Source organism: Artibeus jamaicensis, unplaced genomic scaffold (genome assembly GCF_021234435.1).
Source record: "Artibeus jamaicensis isolate MK-2021 breed Jamaican fruit bat unplaced genomic scaffold, CSHL_Jam_final contig_2170, whole genome shotgun sequence".
In the NCBI taxonomy this organism is placed as follows: domain Eukaryota; kingdom Metazoa; phylum Chordata; class Mammalia; order Chiroptera; family Phyllostomidae; genus Artibeus; species Artibeus jamaicensis.
Window position 1 is genome coordinate 3,833,321 of NW_026521445.1, and position 16,294 is coordinate 3,849,614.

The following is a 16,294-nucleotide window of genomic DNA, read 5'->3' on the forward strand; positions in this document are numbered from 1 at the left end:
GCAATGCCGGGCTCACAGTGGACACTGAATAAATGTAGCTATTATTGTAAGTATTATCTCACCACTGGTTAGCGGCTGGCGCGGGGCGAGCATCCAAGCCTCCTGAGCCTGGATCCAGTGTTCTTTCCTACACGTCACTCTGCATGCGTACACAGCCTTCCTGCTGATGCCAGGCTCGGGCCTCCGCAAAGACAGCACACCGCCTCTGCCCTGGGACCCTTTCATCAAGTCCGGAGGAGGAGAACCCGCACCTGAGACCGAAGGGCAGCTCTGTGCGTTGCAGCACAGACGGCTGGAGAACCCGAGAGTTCGGCAGTGCAGCCTTTGGTCCTTCGGGAAGCCCCCTGGCTGCTCCTGTTAGCCTATCATTGTGCAACTATGGGAACCAAAATAGAAGTTAAATCCTCTGGGCGTTACAAAACAGTCGCTGGAGAGTTCCATGCATTGACCACGAGGGGGCACTATTGTCCCATAAAAGGTGTTGCTAAGAGTCCGGAAGTGGTCAGAAGTTTCCACGAAAATCCCAACACCCTTCAGCAGCCTCCTGCCCCAGCCTTGTCCTGCTCAGGACCCTGTGGCTGGAGTCCGTGCAGATCACCAGCTCCTGGTCCTAGAGAAACTTCTTTGCAACTCAGCCTACTGCTCTCCTCCTTGGGGACCCCTTAAGAGCAGGGATAGCTCTTGCATTTACTTTCCTGGTCTCCTCCCTACCTCCTCCAGGCCCAGTGCTGGACACGTGGTAGGCACCCAAGTGCATCTGGTCGGTTGCTGGATGCACATGTGAAATCTAGTGTAATTAATGAATCGTGGGAGGAAACTGCCTGAGCTTTGGGGGAATGGGTGAGAGTGTGGAGCGATACAGATCAGGGGAGGCTTGTGGCTAAACAGGAAAGGGGGAGAGAGAGGGCTCAAACAGGGGCAAGAGATGTATTGCAGGGACCCAGGCAGTGACAGGCTGCTCAGTGCTGAGGTCAAACCCTTACCTCAGGGTCTTGGGCAGCAGCACCGGGAACATGGGGGAAATGGACCCAAGCAGCCCCGCCGCTGCGTGGCCATCCTCCAGGAGTGCCTGGCTAGCCCCGTGGCCGCTGCTAGCCTCTCCTGTCCTTGGGGTGGCTTACAGCTGCCACCACCGGGCTGCAAGCTCCCACAGTTGGGCCTCCCACACTGCCTCCCTCTGTGGCTCAGCTCCCTGAACCCCATTGCACATCCTCTGTCCAAAAGAGCCTTTTTCAAGAGAAGGTCAAGGGCTTGAGTCTGTGCCCACCCGTCATGCTGTGCCCTAACTCCTGCCCTGGGGCGGGCCTCCCCTAGCAGACTCCATCTTCAGGTGCAATGCGGCAGAGTAGAAAGAACACAGGGGGTGCAGGGTGGGGGGCAGTAAGACCTGCACTGAAGCCCAGCTCTAGGACCTGTTGGCTGAGAACCGTGCAGTTTCCCTGGCAAGTTACCTACCCTTCCTGAGACCCAGTCTGTCACCGGTAGCATGTTAGTGCCTCCCTGCAGAGGATCCCATGAAGGAGCAAACACTGAGTGTGGACACAAGGCTCATGCCCAGCTCAGTAAAGTGCCCCCACCGAAACCGTTGTTGACCCGGCAGTGGACGTAGACAAGGGGCGCCGTGGGCTGCAGCTACGCCAACTAGCGGGGTCAGTGGGTAGAGGAGGCAGGAAGTGGGGTTCGGCTGGGAGACACGAGTACAGGGTGGGCTTGCTCACAGCCAAGAAGATACAGCAAACTCAAGATCCCAGGAAGTGGGGGATGAGGGTGGAGCAAAAGTCCTGCTCACACACAGAAGATGGCGGGAGCATGGTGACCAGGCCATTTCCAGCTAGGGCCACACTCACCAATCGCCAGCTGGGGACCTTGGCTTTCACTCCAGGCTCCTGCCCGGACCTCCCACCTCAGCCTCAGATTTCCCAGTCCCGGTTCTGGGAGCCCAGCTGACCTCCAACAGCGTACAGCTCACTCTGGCTCCCCCTGTTGGCAGTGCCCTTCAGTTCTCCTCTCCTGGCACCCTCCACCACCGTGCCCTGACTCCCACACCTCAGAGGCCTCCAACCCTCAGCCTGGGAGCCTCTAGCCCTCTACTCATCCTGGAGGGGAGTCGGGCAGTGACAAGACCAGGGTCTCAGGCACGGCTGAGACTGAGCCGTGGGGGAGGGTTGGAAGAACAAGACCCTGGGCCTGGCTGGAGAGGGGAGGGCCCAGACAGGGCCACTGAAGACCTGGACGGAGACCCAGGCAGTCCAGGAGCCGTCTGGGACCCACTCTGCACAACGGGCACACCATTAGGTCTCTGGCAGCAAGGCTGAGTCTCAGGCTGGTGGCCCCTGAAGTGTGAGGCACTGGACAGGGCCAGGCAGCCAGAGGAGGACCTCCATGACCCCACAGGGAGGGGACAGACAGCAGTGCAGGGACTGTCAGAGCAGGTGGCCCCCGGGAGACAGGAGAGGAGAGGAGAGGAGAGGCAGCTCAGACGGCCCCTGCCTGACCGGACAGGATGGCTGCCTTCCTCCCAGCCTCAAGGCTTCCCCAGACCATCCACTCTGCTTACCATCTGCTGTGCTGGTTGCCAGGGGAACCACCTTCTATTTTCATATGGTCCCCACATGACAAGTCTCTGGAAAGGCTCCGTGTGGTGAGTCCAGCAGCGATCCTGAAAGTGATGCCCAGCAGACGGGGCTGATGTCCCAGGAAGACGTCCAGGATGCGGACTCACAGCCCTGAGAGAGGGGATAGGACGAGGCCACCAAGGAGGAGGCTGACCTGGGTGTGGGAGCACGAGTCCATTCATTCATTCATTCATTCAGCCAAACACAGGAGGCGCTGGGCATTGTGTCAGGTGGTAGAGAGACAGCTTCCCAGTGGGTGGGAAGGTGGACACAGTAAAATGTAGTTACAGAGCAGAGGGGTCAGTGCGGCCACAGAGGGCTGCTGGGTGTCATCTTGGCATGAGGGTGCCCAGCGAAGTGTCCTTTATGAGGTGGTATCTAAGCCAAGGTAAGGTTTCACAGGAGGTGCGGGCAAGGAGGAAGGGCATTCCACGCAGAGGGAACGGCATGTTCGAGGGAGGGCCTAGGGGAGATGGTGAGGACGGCACCTTCTGGAACCGAAGTCACTTAACTTCTGGAGTGTGGGGCAGGGCCCAGCCCTGGGGACAGGACAGCTGGGCAGGGACCCAGACCCTCTGGTGGAGCTGGGGGTGGGACAAGCCGCATCACGTGGGTGCATCGCAGCCTCTGGCAACAAGACTGCCGTGCAGGCAGCGCCCCAGGCGGAGCGGGTGGCTTTTCCCATTGCCCTTGGGGCTCGGGGAGACTCTCCCGGACCCCTGGGACCCAGAGAGTCTGTGCAGTTGGAGGGAGAGGCTGTCAGGGGAGCTGGGTTGCTGCTCACCATCACCGAGGAGGTGCATTTGTGTCATAACCTGGGTTCTCCCCAAAAGCAGAGACTGGGGTAGGGGCGTGAGTGCAGGGACCCACATCTGGGAAGTGATGCGGGGTCAGGTGTGGGGCCTGGGAAAGAAGCTCGGCCGATTTAAGGTGCGTTCCTGAGCTGCTGACACCATGCAGAGGGGGCTCAGCAGCACAAGAGACCCTCAGGAGCCTGTAGAACAAGCGTCAGGTTGTGGGATCGGTCTGCTGGGATTGGTCTCCGGGAATGTTCACTGCGTGCCTTTGCCGGGTGGGAGAGCCCCGGAGTGAAGCAGGACCTCTGGCTTGGCAGAGGAGCCCGGGGGAGAAGGCTGAACCGGGCCCGGAGGCTGTGTGCGCTGGGCTGACAGGCTGCGGGAGGGAGCGTACAAGATGAGCAACACACTGAGTGGTAAATTCTCCAGACGGTGACTACATCTGATGTCCTGGACGGAGGCCTGCTTGGCCAACCTCCGCCATCAATTTCCAGCAGGCCGACCCGCCTCTCCAGAAAAGCTTGTGCAGATTTTGGCCTCCTTGAGCAAGGGCTTTATGCCCTGAAAGCCACCATTCCTCCGAGCATGGCCAGCCAATCTGGGCCCCGCAGGTGATCTCTGGCAATCACAGGGATCTGTGGGGAGGGCCCAGCCAGGGCCCCGACTGCCTGGCGGAGCCTGGGCCCTGGGCAGGGACTCCCGGCTCTGGTGGGAGGCAGAGCATCTCAGTAACTGACAGTTCCCTGGCAGGCCATGCTTGCCAGAGACTGGGGCTTGGAGGAACAGACTTTGGGAGGAAGCCAAGGCAGGAGGTAGGGCTGCTCTATTCCAACCCTCCGTTTTTCTCCTGGAAGCTAAGGGTGTGGTGAGGAGACCTCTCTGCCGCAGGTGCCTGAGCAGGGCGTGAGGTGTCGGTCCATGAGTCTCCTGCCCAGCAGGATCAGGCTGGGACTTGGGCCAGATGCCTTCTGGGGTCCCACCTCTAGGACCTGGGTTGTTGGTCAGGCCCTTTTGCCTTGCTCTCTGGAGGTGGTTCAGTGCTACTGCTTACCCGTCCGGCACATTCAGTCCTTCGTGGTTTTACTTTTTAGAATGAGAACGGGCTCCCTGCTGCAGGGGCTCATTTCCTGTCTTCAAGCCTCTTGTTGCCTGTGATTGGGGCAGGGTGGAGGGGGTGGGGCTCTGTGCAGCTGCAGGCCTAGGGAGCAGGGACAGGATTACACTGATCAGCAGGGAACAGGAAGCAGGAGGCACCCTTCTGCCCCTAAGGAAGGCTCCGGAGGGTGGGGCTGCACCTTGCAACAGGAACTAGACCTGGGGAAGGACTTCACAAGTTACACCGACATGAACAACTACTCCCCAATGCCCTGGGCACCTGCTGTGCACCAGGCATTGAGCTTCTGCTCTGAGAGGTTGGGGTGAACTTGTGTGGGGGTTGGTTAAGAATCCAGCCCCCTTCCACTCCCCCACGCCATTTCCATTAGAGCAATAGTGCCCTTCTTCCTTTGTCCCAACCGAGGTGGCCCATGGCCTCCCCGCTGTGTCTGGAGCCCCTCCGCTGAGAGGAGGCCTTGCTTCAGCCGCAGGTGCAGTTCCCCGGTTTGCCTGGGACCGAGGGATTTTCTGGGGTGCAGGGCTTCCGCTGCAAAACCTGGGAAGCCCCGAAAGGTCGGCCACCCTAGACGTCTGTGCTGGGCCTTGGAAGCTGTCCTGTTTGGGTGGGGACGGGCTCCTAAACGGGCAGGTACAGCGAAGCGAGTACAAGCTACTGGTGACCCCAGGGGCCGGGAAGGCTCCCTGGCAGAGGGTTGTCTACACTGAGTCTCGTGAGGAGGAAATACAAGCCTCTGAAGCAAAGCAAACACGACAGGCAGATACTACAGGAGCGGAGCCGAGGGCTCCAGGCTGTGGGGCTCCGGTTCTTTCTTTGTGTCCTGCAGACTCACAGGATGTAAACCCCACCACCACCAGCCTGTGCCCCCTCCCCTGAGCTGCACCCACCTTGTGTGGGCCCTGTCTGGGCTGCCCGGGTTTTTGTGTGCTTGGCCCTGGGAAAGGCTGGCCTGGAATCTCCCAGTGAGAGACAGATGGATTCAGAAAAGCCCCTTGTGGGGCTGCGGGGCAAGTGGTGGGGCGGGAAAGCAGGGGGGTAGGAGGGGGCCTTCGACGTGCAGGGCAGGGAATGGGGCAGATGGCCCAGGAGTGGGGAGCCTGAGGTCCAGAGGGAAAGTTGCTTCGATGGGGGTGAGGCAGGGAGCAGGGAGCAGGGAAAGCAGTGATCGTGAAATGTCCCCAGGGTCCTGAACTTGGAGACCTTACCCACTCTGCAGAGATGGGGCCCCAAGGAGTGGAATCCAAGCCCAGACCCGGCGGGCGATGCAGGAAGTGCTGGCACTAGCACAATTCATCTCTTGGGTGTCCTGAGCACTTCTGTTTGTGGGGGGGCTAAATGTCCCGGTACGGACCACCTGGGCCACCTGGAAACTGGGGCCCAATTCCAGACCAGAGTCCTGTTTGATGAGTCCAGGCCCAGTAGTCTCGGACGGCTGTCAAGCTCCCAGCTTCCTGGGTGGGGCCTGGGGGCTCACTATTAGACCCTCTAGTCTGGACACGCCAAAGACTAAAGCAGCGGTCACACCCGGTCCTCTGAAAGTTCTCCGAGGGGACAGGTAAGACGAGAGGTGGCCTTTCTCAAAGTACATTGGGCCCATCTGTATCACAGTCTCCCAGGAGTTAAAAAATGCAGTTCGAAGGCCGTATTCTAGAAATACCCGGGGCCCAGGAATCAGCCTTCTGAATCTCTAGGAGATTCTGCTGCTTAATGTGCAAATTCTCTCTTGGGAGTAGGTGCCACTTAATTTAATGAAGGACAAAATTTTGTGTCAAAGAAACTCATCCCTGCTGTAAAATCTCCAGGAGCTATAACACAGGGTCTGTCGACCCCAGCACAACTGGCATTGGGGACCACACGATCGCTTGTCGTAGACGGCTGTCCTGCGGGCTGAGGGCTGTTTAGCAACACCCTGGACACTAGACCCCAGCAGTATTCTCTAGCTGAGATGCCCTGTTGGGACAGTATGTGACCGTATGTCCAGACATTGCCAAATGGCCATCAAACGGGAAAATCGCCCCTCAGAAGGGATTTCCTTATGAAATCTGACCCGAGCCCAGTGTGTTGGATGTCCTTCACCGCCCTTGGGGTGACCTCCAGGCCAGGCTCTGCCCACGCTGGACCCCAGCCCTCACCACTTTCCCGCTACAGATGCGCCGGAAGCCAGTTCACACCACCTCTCTCTCCTGGTTGTGGTGGAAAGCCAGTCCCTTTAACTGTCTCCCTTTCCCTTCCCCGGCCCTCCACCTACACCCACAGGCTCTGCAGCAGCTCATGGGCGCCCCCTACTGTCGGGACCCTCGCAGTCAAGGACAGGTGGTGGGGGGGAGAGAGCATATGGGGAAGAATTCTCCTTTTGTAAAAATAAGTTTATTTCTGTGTTTATTCTAAAGCAAACATAGTTCCAGTAGGAAATTTGGCAAGTACAGAAAAATACAAAGAAGGAATAAAAGGCACTTGTAATTTAACCACCCAGAGGGGCCATGCTGACCCTTATGAGGCAGTTTGACCACCCCGGCTGGTGTGCGGGCGGATCCCCAAGTGGACAGAGCACTTGACCATGGACAACAACATGCATTTGGCGACCCAGGTTAAACGTCTGCTTTATTCAGACCTGGGTGGCCGGAGACCCAGGCGGCCCATTCTGCGGATTTCACCCGGGAGCGTCTCCTGGCCGTACCCTCCCACGGGCCTGCTCCTACAGGTAGAAGGTCAGAACTCGTCCTTTAGGTCAAAATGGGGCTGGTCCTCAGGCTTGAAGTCCAGGTTGGGGCTGCCGTCCTCATTGAGAATTCTCCGGGCCGTGTAGCCGACGATGGGGTATTTGGCTTTGTACACCTTGGTGAAGACATCGTCCAGGGACTTCAGCTCCTCGGCCGTGAGGCCCGTCTTGAGAGAAAAACCCAAGAAACACGGGGTGGGGGGATGAGATGAGGGAACTGTGCTCGGCACAGCCTCTCGCCAGCCCCTAGTGCAGGGGAAATGCATCTCAGCAACCGAACAACGGGCATTGACTTTTTAAGAAGCAATCCGGTGGGGTGGGGAGAATGTGGGGGGGCAGCAATGACCCTTGTGTTTGCTGTTTGACCGATGTGGGGGTTTCATACTCCAGAGAACACCCGGCCTGGGACAGGACAGGGGTGCGGCGACTGACTCCACCGCTCTCCCCCCTCCTCCCCCCTTAATTCCTTAATTTGTTGCTGTAATGTTGCGGCTTCAGAGTCTGACTCATCTGAACACAGCCGGGGTGAATGCCAGCCTCTCTGTTGGGAATTACGCAGACACTGGCGTGGTTTTAGTTGCTGCTCTTTTCTCCTTCACAGGAACATGAGCGCTGGGGGGACGGGGCTTCTCAGTCCCGTTCATCCCCCGAGCTACGGAGCGGGGCCAAGGGTGTGGCCTCGGAGACTGCGACAGGTCTGTGAGAGGCAGGGGTGGCAGGTGCAGACTGGGGGGGGGGGGCAGAGCTGCCACAGCAGGTCGAGGCCAAACTGTGAAGCTCACTGAACCAGATTACCAGTTCACAGGAGTTTGGACTTGACCCTGGGGAGCGGGAGAATTTCTATTTCGAGAAAACAGACGGCCACCACGCCACGTGGACTGGAATGTAATGAGGCTGGTGAGGACGCGTTGCTGCTGCCCAGGGGTCAAAAACCCCGGGGCCGCGGGGGCGGAACATCTGACAAAGGCACATAACCTGGCTCACAGTGTCATGAGTGAGGTCCGCAGGGTCCAGCGACACCTTGGCTACCCCTCTGGTGGCGTCCGTCCCGGCCAGGGCATTGTAGGGGGCGCCTCGTCCATAAAACTCTGCAGGGGGCGGAGGGAACAGGACATGAGCGAGGAGGTGCGACGTCGGGGTGGGGGTCTGAGATCCCCCCGGGTCCCACGAGAGGCTCCCGGCCAAGGAGAGGGGGGCAGCGGAGACCCGGAGTCCGATAAGCCCCCAGCCATCGGGTTGGATCCCACTGATGCCGAACATGGAGTCAGTCGCACATGCTGGGCTGAGAGGTGATTTTTTCAAATAATAACTTTTTAAAAATCTTTTAAAACTATTTCAAATCCAAAGAAGAAAAATGTTTAGTTTTCTTAATGTTGTTAGGAGCTAAATTTGTTTCCGTTCACCGTCTTTTGTTTGGTATCAGACAGACGGCAAAACCTCCGCGTGGTTTGTAGTTACCGGTGGGAAATCATGAAACACCGTTAAAATGTTCTGTGACCCCAGCTCTTCTCCTCTCATTGCTTCTTCAACCAGGGTCAACTCTCAAATCTGAATTTGACTCCGTAGGAAACAGGAGCCAGGGAAGGCTTCTGAGCAGGAGCAAGACATGGTCAGGGAAAACTGCTGAAACGCAGCCTGGGCAGAGCCGGTTCCCTCGGCCCTGGGAGGGGGCCTCGCCCGGAGCTCCCCCCTCCCCTCCCCCCTCCAGGGCCCACCCAGGCTGCCCAGGTCCCCAGAAATAAGGACGCGGACAGCCGAGCCACTTACCCTTCCCAGAAGTGACATCGAACACCACGCCCTTCACGGCCAGGTAGATGGGCTGATCTTCCTGGAAAGCAGGAGAGAGGCTGTGAGGAGGAGGAGGAGGAGAGCCGGGCTTTCAGGGCCAAGTCAGTGAACTCCCCTCCCACGGGGGCTGTGCACGGAGCCGCCGTCCTCAGAGCTCCCCGGGCGCACTGTGTCACGCCCGCTCACACAAATGTGGGAAAGTCAAACGCCAAGGCAGCCCACGGCTACACAGTCCTTTTACTACTGTCCTTGATATATATATCAAGGCTATATATATATATAACTGAAGCAACTCTGTGTAGATAAAAATTCAAAGGAAGGTTAAATGATTATCTGTCATTGCCCATTTTCCTTCATCCTCATCGATGTACGCGCAGGGATGGAATCAGGGTAAATGATCCATTTTTACGTGTAGACATTTTCATGCATAAAAACCACCCAAATGCCTGTCTGTCACCTACACCGCTGTATTTTCTGTTAGTGATACCACCTTCCTGTTTGTGTAGCTATTCTGCTCTTCTGGGCATTCAGATTGCTTCCAATTTCTCACAATGATCCACAGCGGCATTTGGGATCTTCCTAAAGTTACTTTCTGATTTGGAGCGTTACTTCCTTGAGGCCTATTTCAACATGTGGACTTCCTGGGCCAAAGTATATGAACAACGTAATCACCTTTTGTATTTTACCAGTTTGCCCCTCAAAAAACTATTTACCGTGCTAGAAAAATACAAGTAATGCAACTGCCCCACCGTTCTAAGGAGTCTTATACTTTATATTTTGCTAGTTTCTTGGGTGTACAACGTTACCCTATTTCTTCCCCAAAAAGAGTAACACAAGAGCAGATGCCACGTGGCAGGGATTTCCTGACGTCTGTGAAGTAGGGCGCAGGTCCGGTGACTGGCAGTTCTAGGGCACCCAGGACCTGGCCTTTCCTTTGTGCCCCACTCGAGTTCAGGGACACCAGCCAGCAGGCTCACAGGCCAGGTGGGGGTGGGAGTCACAACTGGGTGTGTAAGAATGTCTCAGAATCTTCTCGCTGGCGTGGCTCAGTGGACTGAGCACCAGCCTGTGAACCAAAATGTCGCAGGTTCAATTCCCAGTCAAGGCACATGCCTGGGTTGTGGGCTGGGTCCCCAGAAGCGGACAAGTGAAAGGCAACCACACACTGATGTTTCTCTCCCTCTCTCTTTCCCTCCCTTCCTCTCTGTCTAAAAATAAAATAAATAAAATCTTTAAAAAATAATAATTCCAGAATTTCCAAGAACACGCACGCTGCTTGACCTTCTCTGGGGTGGACCTTTGGGTTCTTGCCCTCCTGGGGTTTAAGGTCAAGTGTTTTCAGGACCACGTTTAACAGAGAATTCGGGGCTCAGGAAGTTAAGCAACCACAGGAAGGCAGCAGATCTCACTGCTGTCGAATAACTTCTCAGGCCCCCATTTCTCTCCCTGCCGATCCCACAACACCTGCCGATCCCACAGAGGCTGAGGGGAAGCGCGTATGGGGAACAGGGGCACAGCCCACCCCGCCAGTGGGCGGAGGCCGATCTTCCCTCCTCAGCTCCTACAGACAGACCCCGCGCTGCTGTTGGTGTGGAGGGCGCCTGCCCTCCCTCATCTTACTGTAAATGGCACCACTTAACAGGCTGGCAGGCTGCATTTTTCTCTGGGGTGGTTTACTGCCTGCCCTTCACTGTGATTATTTGTTCTTTGACTCCAATCACTCGTCAAGTGGGGGTATGTATTTGCCCAGCGTCACAGGGCCCAGGTAAGGGAGAGCAGGTTCTGGAACCTGGAGCTCCGGAACCCAAGCCTCGGTCCCCTCCCTGGCCTGCCTCACCAAAGGGGACCTGACCTGGAGGGGTGAGTGTGTCCTGGGACGCTCATCTGAAAGACCCAGGACAACGAAGAAAGACCCAGGGACCCAGGTGGAAGCGATTGCAGAGCCACCTGCACAACCAGGGCAGGTTTGGTCTTTCCTCTGGGTCTTGGGCTTCTCTCACCAGCTGGCCTTCCTCCCAGCCTGTGGTCGAGCAGAGCCACGTGTGCCACCATGACCAGGGGACAGAGGAGCAGGGGCTGAGGAAGGCAGGCTTCTCCCACAGCCAGGGGAGCGAGGCTGGGAGCCTGGGTGCAGGCTCGGACCCTGCACCGGACCAGAGACGGAGCAGAAGCCCCTCACTGACGATGCTTCTCCCTGGGAGGCGGGGACACTGCTGTGGGTGTTTTTCCTCCACGAACCGGCTGGCCCTCCAAGGGGCTAAGGCCGGGTTGGGGTTTTGGCTTTTTAAACTGCAACGGGCATTAGTAACCTATCAGTGGATCATGGAATCAATGCACTGATTTATCAACAAATGTTTTTTAATAAAAAAAAAAATTTAAATAGAACAGAAGTAGAAAACATCACACACAGTGAGAGTAAGCGTGGCTGCGGGGAACTTCGTGGAACTGCTGGCCCCGCGCTGTGCGCACTGGGCTAGGACACCAGGTCAAACATCTGCAAGCGTCCTCCTGCCGTGCGACTGGAAAGGGGGGCTTCTCCTTCTCTTCAGCTGCCTCCCCCCAGCAGCCTTCCCCGTCCGCATCCTCTATGTCTTCCCAGAGGGCTCCTTCGGGAGGAGGCACAGTCTACGCTGCACTACTAAGTTTCAGAAAACCGGGAGACGATGTGTTCCCATTCCCCGCTGGGCACAGGTTCCCAGGGGAGCTGGTGGCTGGGCACAGGCCCCTTCTGGGAGAATGGGCTCTGACTAGGCACCAGGGATGCTGGATTTTCAGGAGGTATTCTGAGGACTCACTTATGTCAGAAGGACGAGAACAGCTATCTTCATACTCCCGTGTGAGAGAGACCCAAGGAGCCATGGTGTGGACACTCTGAGGACCTGAAAGTCCCCAACGGAGGAAACTGGGTCAGGGCCTCGTGCGGAAGACCTGGAACACTCTACGGCTCTGGGAAGGCACAGCAGCCAGGATCCCCGTCTTTCAAGGTGCAGGATCCGCAGCTTCCACCGGAGACGCGAGGCATCCCCACCTGGGTGCCCGAGCTCTGTGCATGAGCCACACAGCAGGACGCAGGACGGCGCAGGGAGGCCCGTCTGCCTTGGCTCTCATCCCAAAAGGCCACAGTTAATGCTCGGGTTTCTCTTCGGATCGTATAAATCTTTCACCTTTGACAAAAAGTCTACATTAGAAGCAAGACATTCATCACTAGATGTTGCGGAAAGCCCTGGTACACAGGTCCACGACCCCACAGCAGAACTCCTGGGGGTCGACTGCGTTGGGGAATTTCCGAATCTGTCAGATTTTAGGAAGGTGGTACGGAACATACGCCGCGCCACCTGCAGAAGGTCCAGGGCAGCACCCCACAATCGGTTACCTCCATGCCCCCACCGTAAAGCGTGATCTCACGCACTCACGCTAAGCCGGATGAATGGAGACCATGAACAGACTGGCATCAGCCCCAACCAGGTCCCACCACCAGCGGAGTTCAGGTCAGGACAGTTCTGCTGTCAAATGGCTTGTCGGAAAAAACCTCTGGTTTTCAGAGCTTATACAATTTCCAAATTGCGTAAAAGGACGGTGGGCCTGTTATACTGCCGCGTGCTTGTACCTTTAATAATAAGCTAGTAAAAATAACAGCAGTGAAGATTTGTTCAGGCTTCCTGTGCCAAGACTACACCAGACCTACGCTAAATACTTTGCATATCACCATCTCATTTAAACCCCACACAGAGTGAGGACTCTTCTAATGATTAGGATGGTCAGTTTGACGTGTCGGTGTGGACTGGGTACAGTGACCGGTTATTTAACCAGGCACACACGGCGGTGCTGCTGTGGAGGTACTGTGTGGGTGGGATTAACTTCAACAGTCAGCTGACTTCGTGTGAGAGAAACTGTCCTGGATAACCTGGGTGGGCCTGCTCGCAGCAGTTGAAGGGCCTGCAGCACAGAGGTGAGGTTTCCCTGAGAAAGAAGAAATGCATTCTCCCAGCGGGCTGCAGCATCGGCCCACTCAGGGTTTCTGCTCACCCTTCCTGCAGCCGGCCCCACGGATTTTAGACCTGCTGTGATCACATAACCCAGCCTGGACTGCCCCTCCTCCCTTGCTCTTCCTCTCTCTGCCCACAGACACCCCACGGGCCCCAGACCCCATTCTTTCCTTGCCCTGTTTCCGTCTTAAGCACCCCTCTTTCCTTCGCTCAGTTAAGCAGCCAACAATCACATCAACTTAAAAAACCAAAGCTCTTTCCTCGGTTCCCCTCCTGCAGCCCCTGGCACTGCTGCTGCTGGCGCCCTCCACACTGAACTCTGAACTCTGTCTCTCTTCCTTTGGGTTCTGTGCATGTTTGGAGAGTCACTAGAAGGGCTCAGGACTCAGCATAGGTGGCAGTCAGATAGGATTTGCTACAGTGAGTAGTGAGGATACGCGGCCTAGAACAGTGATTTGCATCTCATGGCGCACATACACTAAAATTCTGCAGCACACCAAAAATTATCATTTTTGCCGATTCAACAAAAAAATAGGTATGATTTTGATTCATTCATACCAGATGTCTATTTGTGCTGGCTGTTGTCATTTTTTTTACTTGACAATCTAAGGGAATAGAGGTCAATGCCAGATTAAACAGTTAGGTATTCCGTGTTTTAGAAATTCTTGCCGTACGCCAGTGGAAAGCCACCGGTCCGGAAGGATGTGTGCAGACTTCTGTACATGCTCTCCCTTCCGTGGGGCTCACACAGGACACGTTCCTCCCAGAAATAGATGCAGCAACACTTGGGTCATGTTTCTGCCCAGGAAAACCCACGGGAGGCTCAAGCCCAAGGTTTTCACTGTGCTCCGGCCGTGCAGGCCCTCCCTGCCCAGCAGCCACACACACACACACACACACACACACACACACACACACACACGCTGTTCCTATGCAGAGCCCAGCCTGAGCCACCCTCATCTGATAGGTGGGTGAGGGGCACCGGGAAACCCAGGCACCAGCCAGGAGCCGCCCCTGCCAGCAGGCCCTCCAGAGGACAGCAAGCCTGCTGAGTCCGCTCTTTTGCGCACAGATTCCACGACTCCAGACCAGAGGTCCTCAACCTTTTTAGCACCAGGGACTGCTTTCATGGAAGTTTCCCCATGGACCCAGGGCCTGGGGGTGTGGGTGTGGGATGGTCTCAGGATGATTCAAATGCTTTGCACTCAAGCTCACCTGCTGCTGCCGTGTGGCCGTGTTCCTAACAGGTCATGGCCAGACTGGTCCATAGCCTGGGGGCTGGGACTCTTGCTCTGTACCTGCTGGTTCCCTGCTGTCCCCAAAGATAGCATCCATTAACAGGTTATCACAACCCCTGTCTCCCTCCCTCTGCGTTCCCATTAACTCAAGCGTCTTTTAACCCAACCTGTCTTTATACTGGTGCCCGAACTAGCATCACTGCCTAAGGGCCAGGTTTTCAGGTCCCCTTCGGACCCAGCCTGCCTAAGGCTACCTAACTTAAGGGTGAGGGAGCCCTGGCCAGAGGGTTTAACAAAAGAACACTGGGTCCCTTCCTCATTCTACTACTAACTGGTGGCATTGAAACCAGAGGGCAGCCGAGACCAGGGCTCTTGCTGCTGCCGGCCACCACTCAGCCAAAAAGCAGAGACAGGAATTGCATTATAAGTGCACTTTTATTAATGTCAGCAATCTGAGAAGGTGGTGGGTAAAAACCCTAACCTCCACCTTCCCTTGAGCTTCCAGAAGCAAGTTTCCACAGGGGAAACGTGGGGGGTTGGGAGGGGCAAATTCCTGGGGGCAGCTGAGAGGGGAGTCCTGCAGCTTCTTCTCACGCTCGCTCCCTCTGTTCTGTGTCATCCCTCCAGTCCTCTCCTCCTGGGACACCTGCACTTCTCCACCAGCAAAGCTCTGTCTTCGCTGCCTGGGGAGGAACTGTTGGCTCTCAAGTGTCCTTGGTTGGGGGAGATAAGGTCTTGGGATTGGCCAGCCAGCTGTGAGTTGCTCAAACTGTTTGGCCTTGCGTAGTTTTCTTGTCTCAGTTTTTCTCATTCCACCTGCCCAGGAATTTTCCTACCTTCTTACCATCCTGTCTCAGCATGCCTGAGTTTCCTCATGTGCAAAAGCAGGAGGTCGGTTTTTATCAACTCTGAAATGCTACGGTGGTACCACGATCTCCCCACCGAACTGGTGCCCCTCCCCTCCATGGCCCTTCTGCGCTGCCTCTAGTTCCCGTGCTTGGAAGCCATCTCACGGCCCCCCTCAACCCAAATGGACAGGTGATTGTGAGGTGTTTCCTAGACACCTCCAAACTACTGACTGATGTGGGTATGTTGGGGGGATCTGTCTTGCCCCTCCGATCCCCACTCCGCCCCTCCAAATTCCTGCTCAGTCCCAAGGGCACAGGTAGGAAAAGCGGGTTTGAGGCATCAGCTGCAGAGGAGGCCTCGGGTGAGGGGCAGGAAAACGAGGAGCAGGGAAGGCCTGGCTCACCCCTGCGCGAGCCCCAATCCCCGCTCCACCCAGGAACAGGCTTTGCTTCCCTGCCTCCCTCCCCTGCCACTCCCCCAAAGAGGCAGAAGTCTCTGCCCCCAGCTTGATGAAAACTCGCAACGAAAAAAGTTCTGAGGTCCCTTAGAGATCACCATCCCAAAGGCGTCTCAAGGGAGCAGCTCGAGGAAGACAGAGGGAAGTGCGGGGTAGGCAGGCCCCTCTTCTGGTTTGGTGAAGGGGGGTGCAGGGCGCCCCAACTGCTGAGGGCTCCCCTTATCCCTGGATTGCCATCTGGGCCTGGTGAGAACAGGGCCGGCCGTCCTGGCGCCCGGCTCCGAGCCCGGGCTCCGGGAGGGGGCGCCCGCCCCGGCCCAGGCCTGGACGGCCTCTGGGTCCCTGGCTCCCTCCCTTCGCGAGCAAACGGCCCGGGATCCCTTGTCCCGCGCTCCCCCGCGTACCTCCTCCCCGCCGTAGCGGGCCAGCTCCTCCTCGGTGAAAAGCCGCACTGGGGGCCCCCGCTCGGCGGGGCGCGGCGTCTGCCCGGCCCGGACTGCGGGCGGCCCCGGGGCCAGCAGCGCCAGGGCCAGGGCAAGCGTGGCCAGCGGTCGCAGCAGCCGCCCCGGCGCGGGACCCGCCATGCTGAGCACTCGGAGCCGGGCCTGGGCGCCGGGACCGCGAGCTCACGGCCCCGACCGGAACCCCGCCCCGCGCGCGCCTGCAGCCCGGAGCTGGAGTCAGCCAGGACCGCGCCTCGGGAAACAAGAACCAGGGTCATAACCCTGAGT

The 16,294-nt window shown here is 57.2% G+C and overlaps 1 protein-coding gene across 2 annotated transcripts; it reads right to left on the bottom strand.

The window, feature by feature from the left end:
• Positions 1 to 6,888: 6,888 nt before the first annotated feature.
• NENF (neudesin neurotrophic factor) lies at positions 6,889 to 16,294 on the bottom strand. 2 transcript variants are annotated; one of them, XM_037136991.2, is made up of 4 exons: positions 15,968 to 16,294; positions 9,013 to 9,092; positions 8,230 to 8,333; positions 6,889 to 7,412 (listed from the first exon to the last, which is right to left on the bottom strand). In XM_037136991.2, the coding sequence occupies exons 1-4, from the start codon at positions 16,282 to 16,284 to the stop codon at positions 7,236 to 7,238; spliced, it is 678 nt and encodes a 225-aa protein (XP_036992886.2). In that variant the 5' UTR covers positions 16,285 to 16,294; the 3' UTR covers positions 6,889 to 7,235. The 2 variants fall into 2 exon arrangements, with proteins under 2 accessions (XP_036992886.2, XP_036992887.2); XM_037136992.2 differs by having other exon boundaries at positions 9,013 to 9,073; positions 15,968 to 16,214.

Coding starts and splice junctions, on each gene's coding strand:
- NENF (XM_037136991.2), bottom strand. CDS start 16,284: ATGACCCTGGTTCTTGTTTCCCGAGGCGCGGTCCTGGCTGACTCCAGC. Junction 9,093..15,967: donor CCCGCTACGGCGGGGAGGAG/GTACGCGGGGGA, acceptor TCCTCCTCACAG/CCTCTCTCCTGCTTTCCAGG. Junction 8,334..9,012: donor CGATGTCACTTCTGGGAAGG/GTAAGTGGCTCG, acceptor CGCCCCCTGCAG/AGTTTTATGGACGAGGCGCC.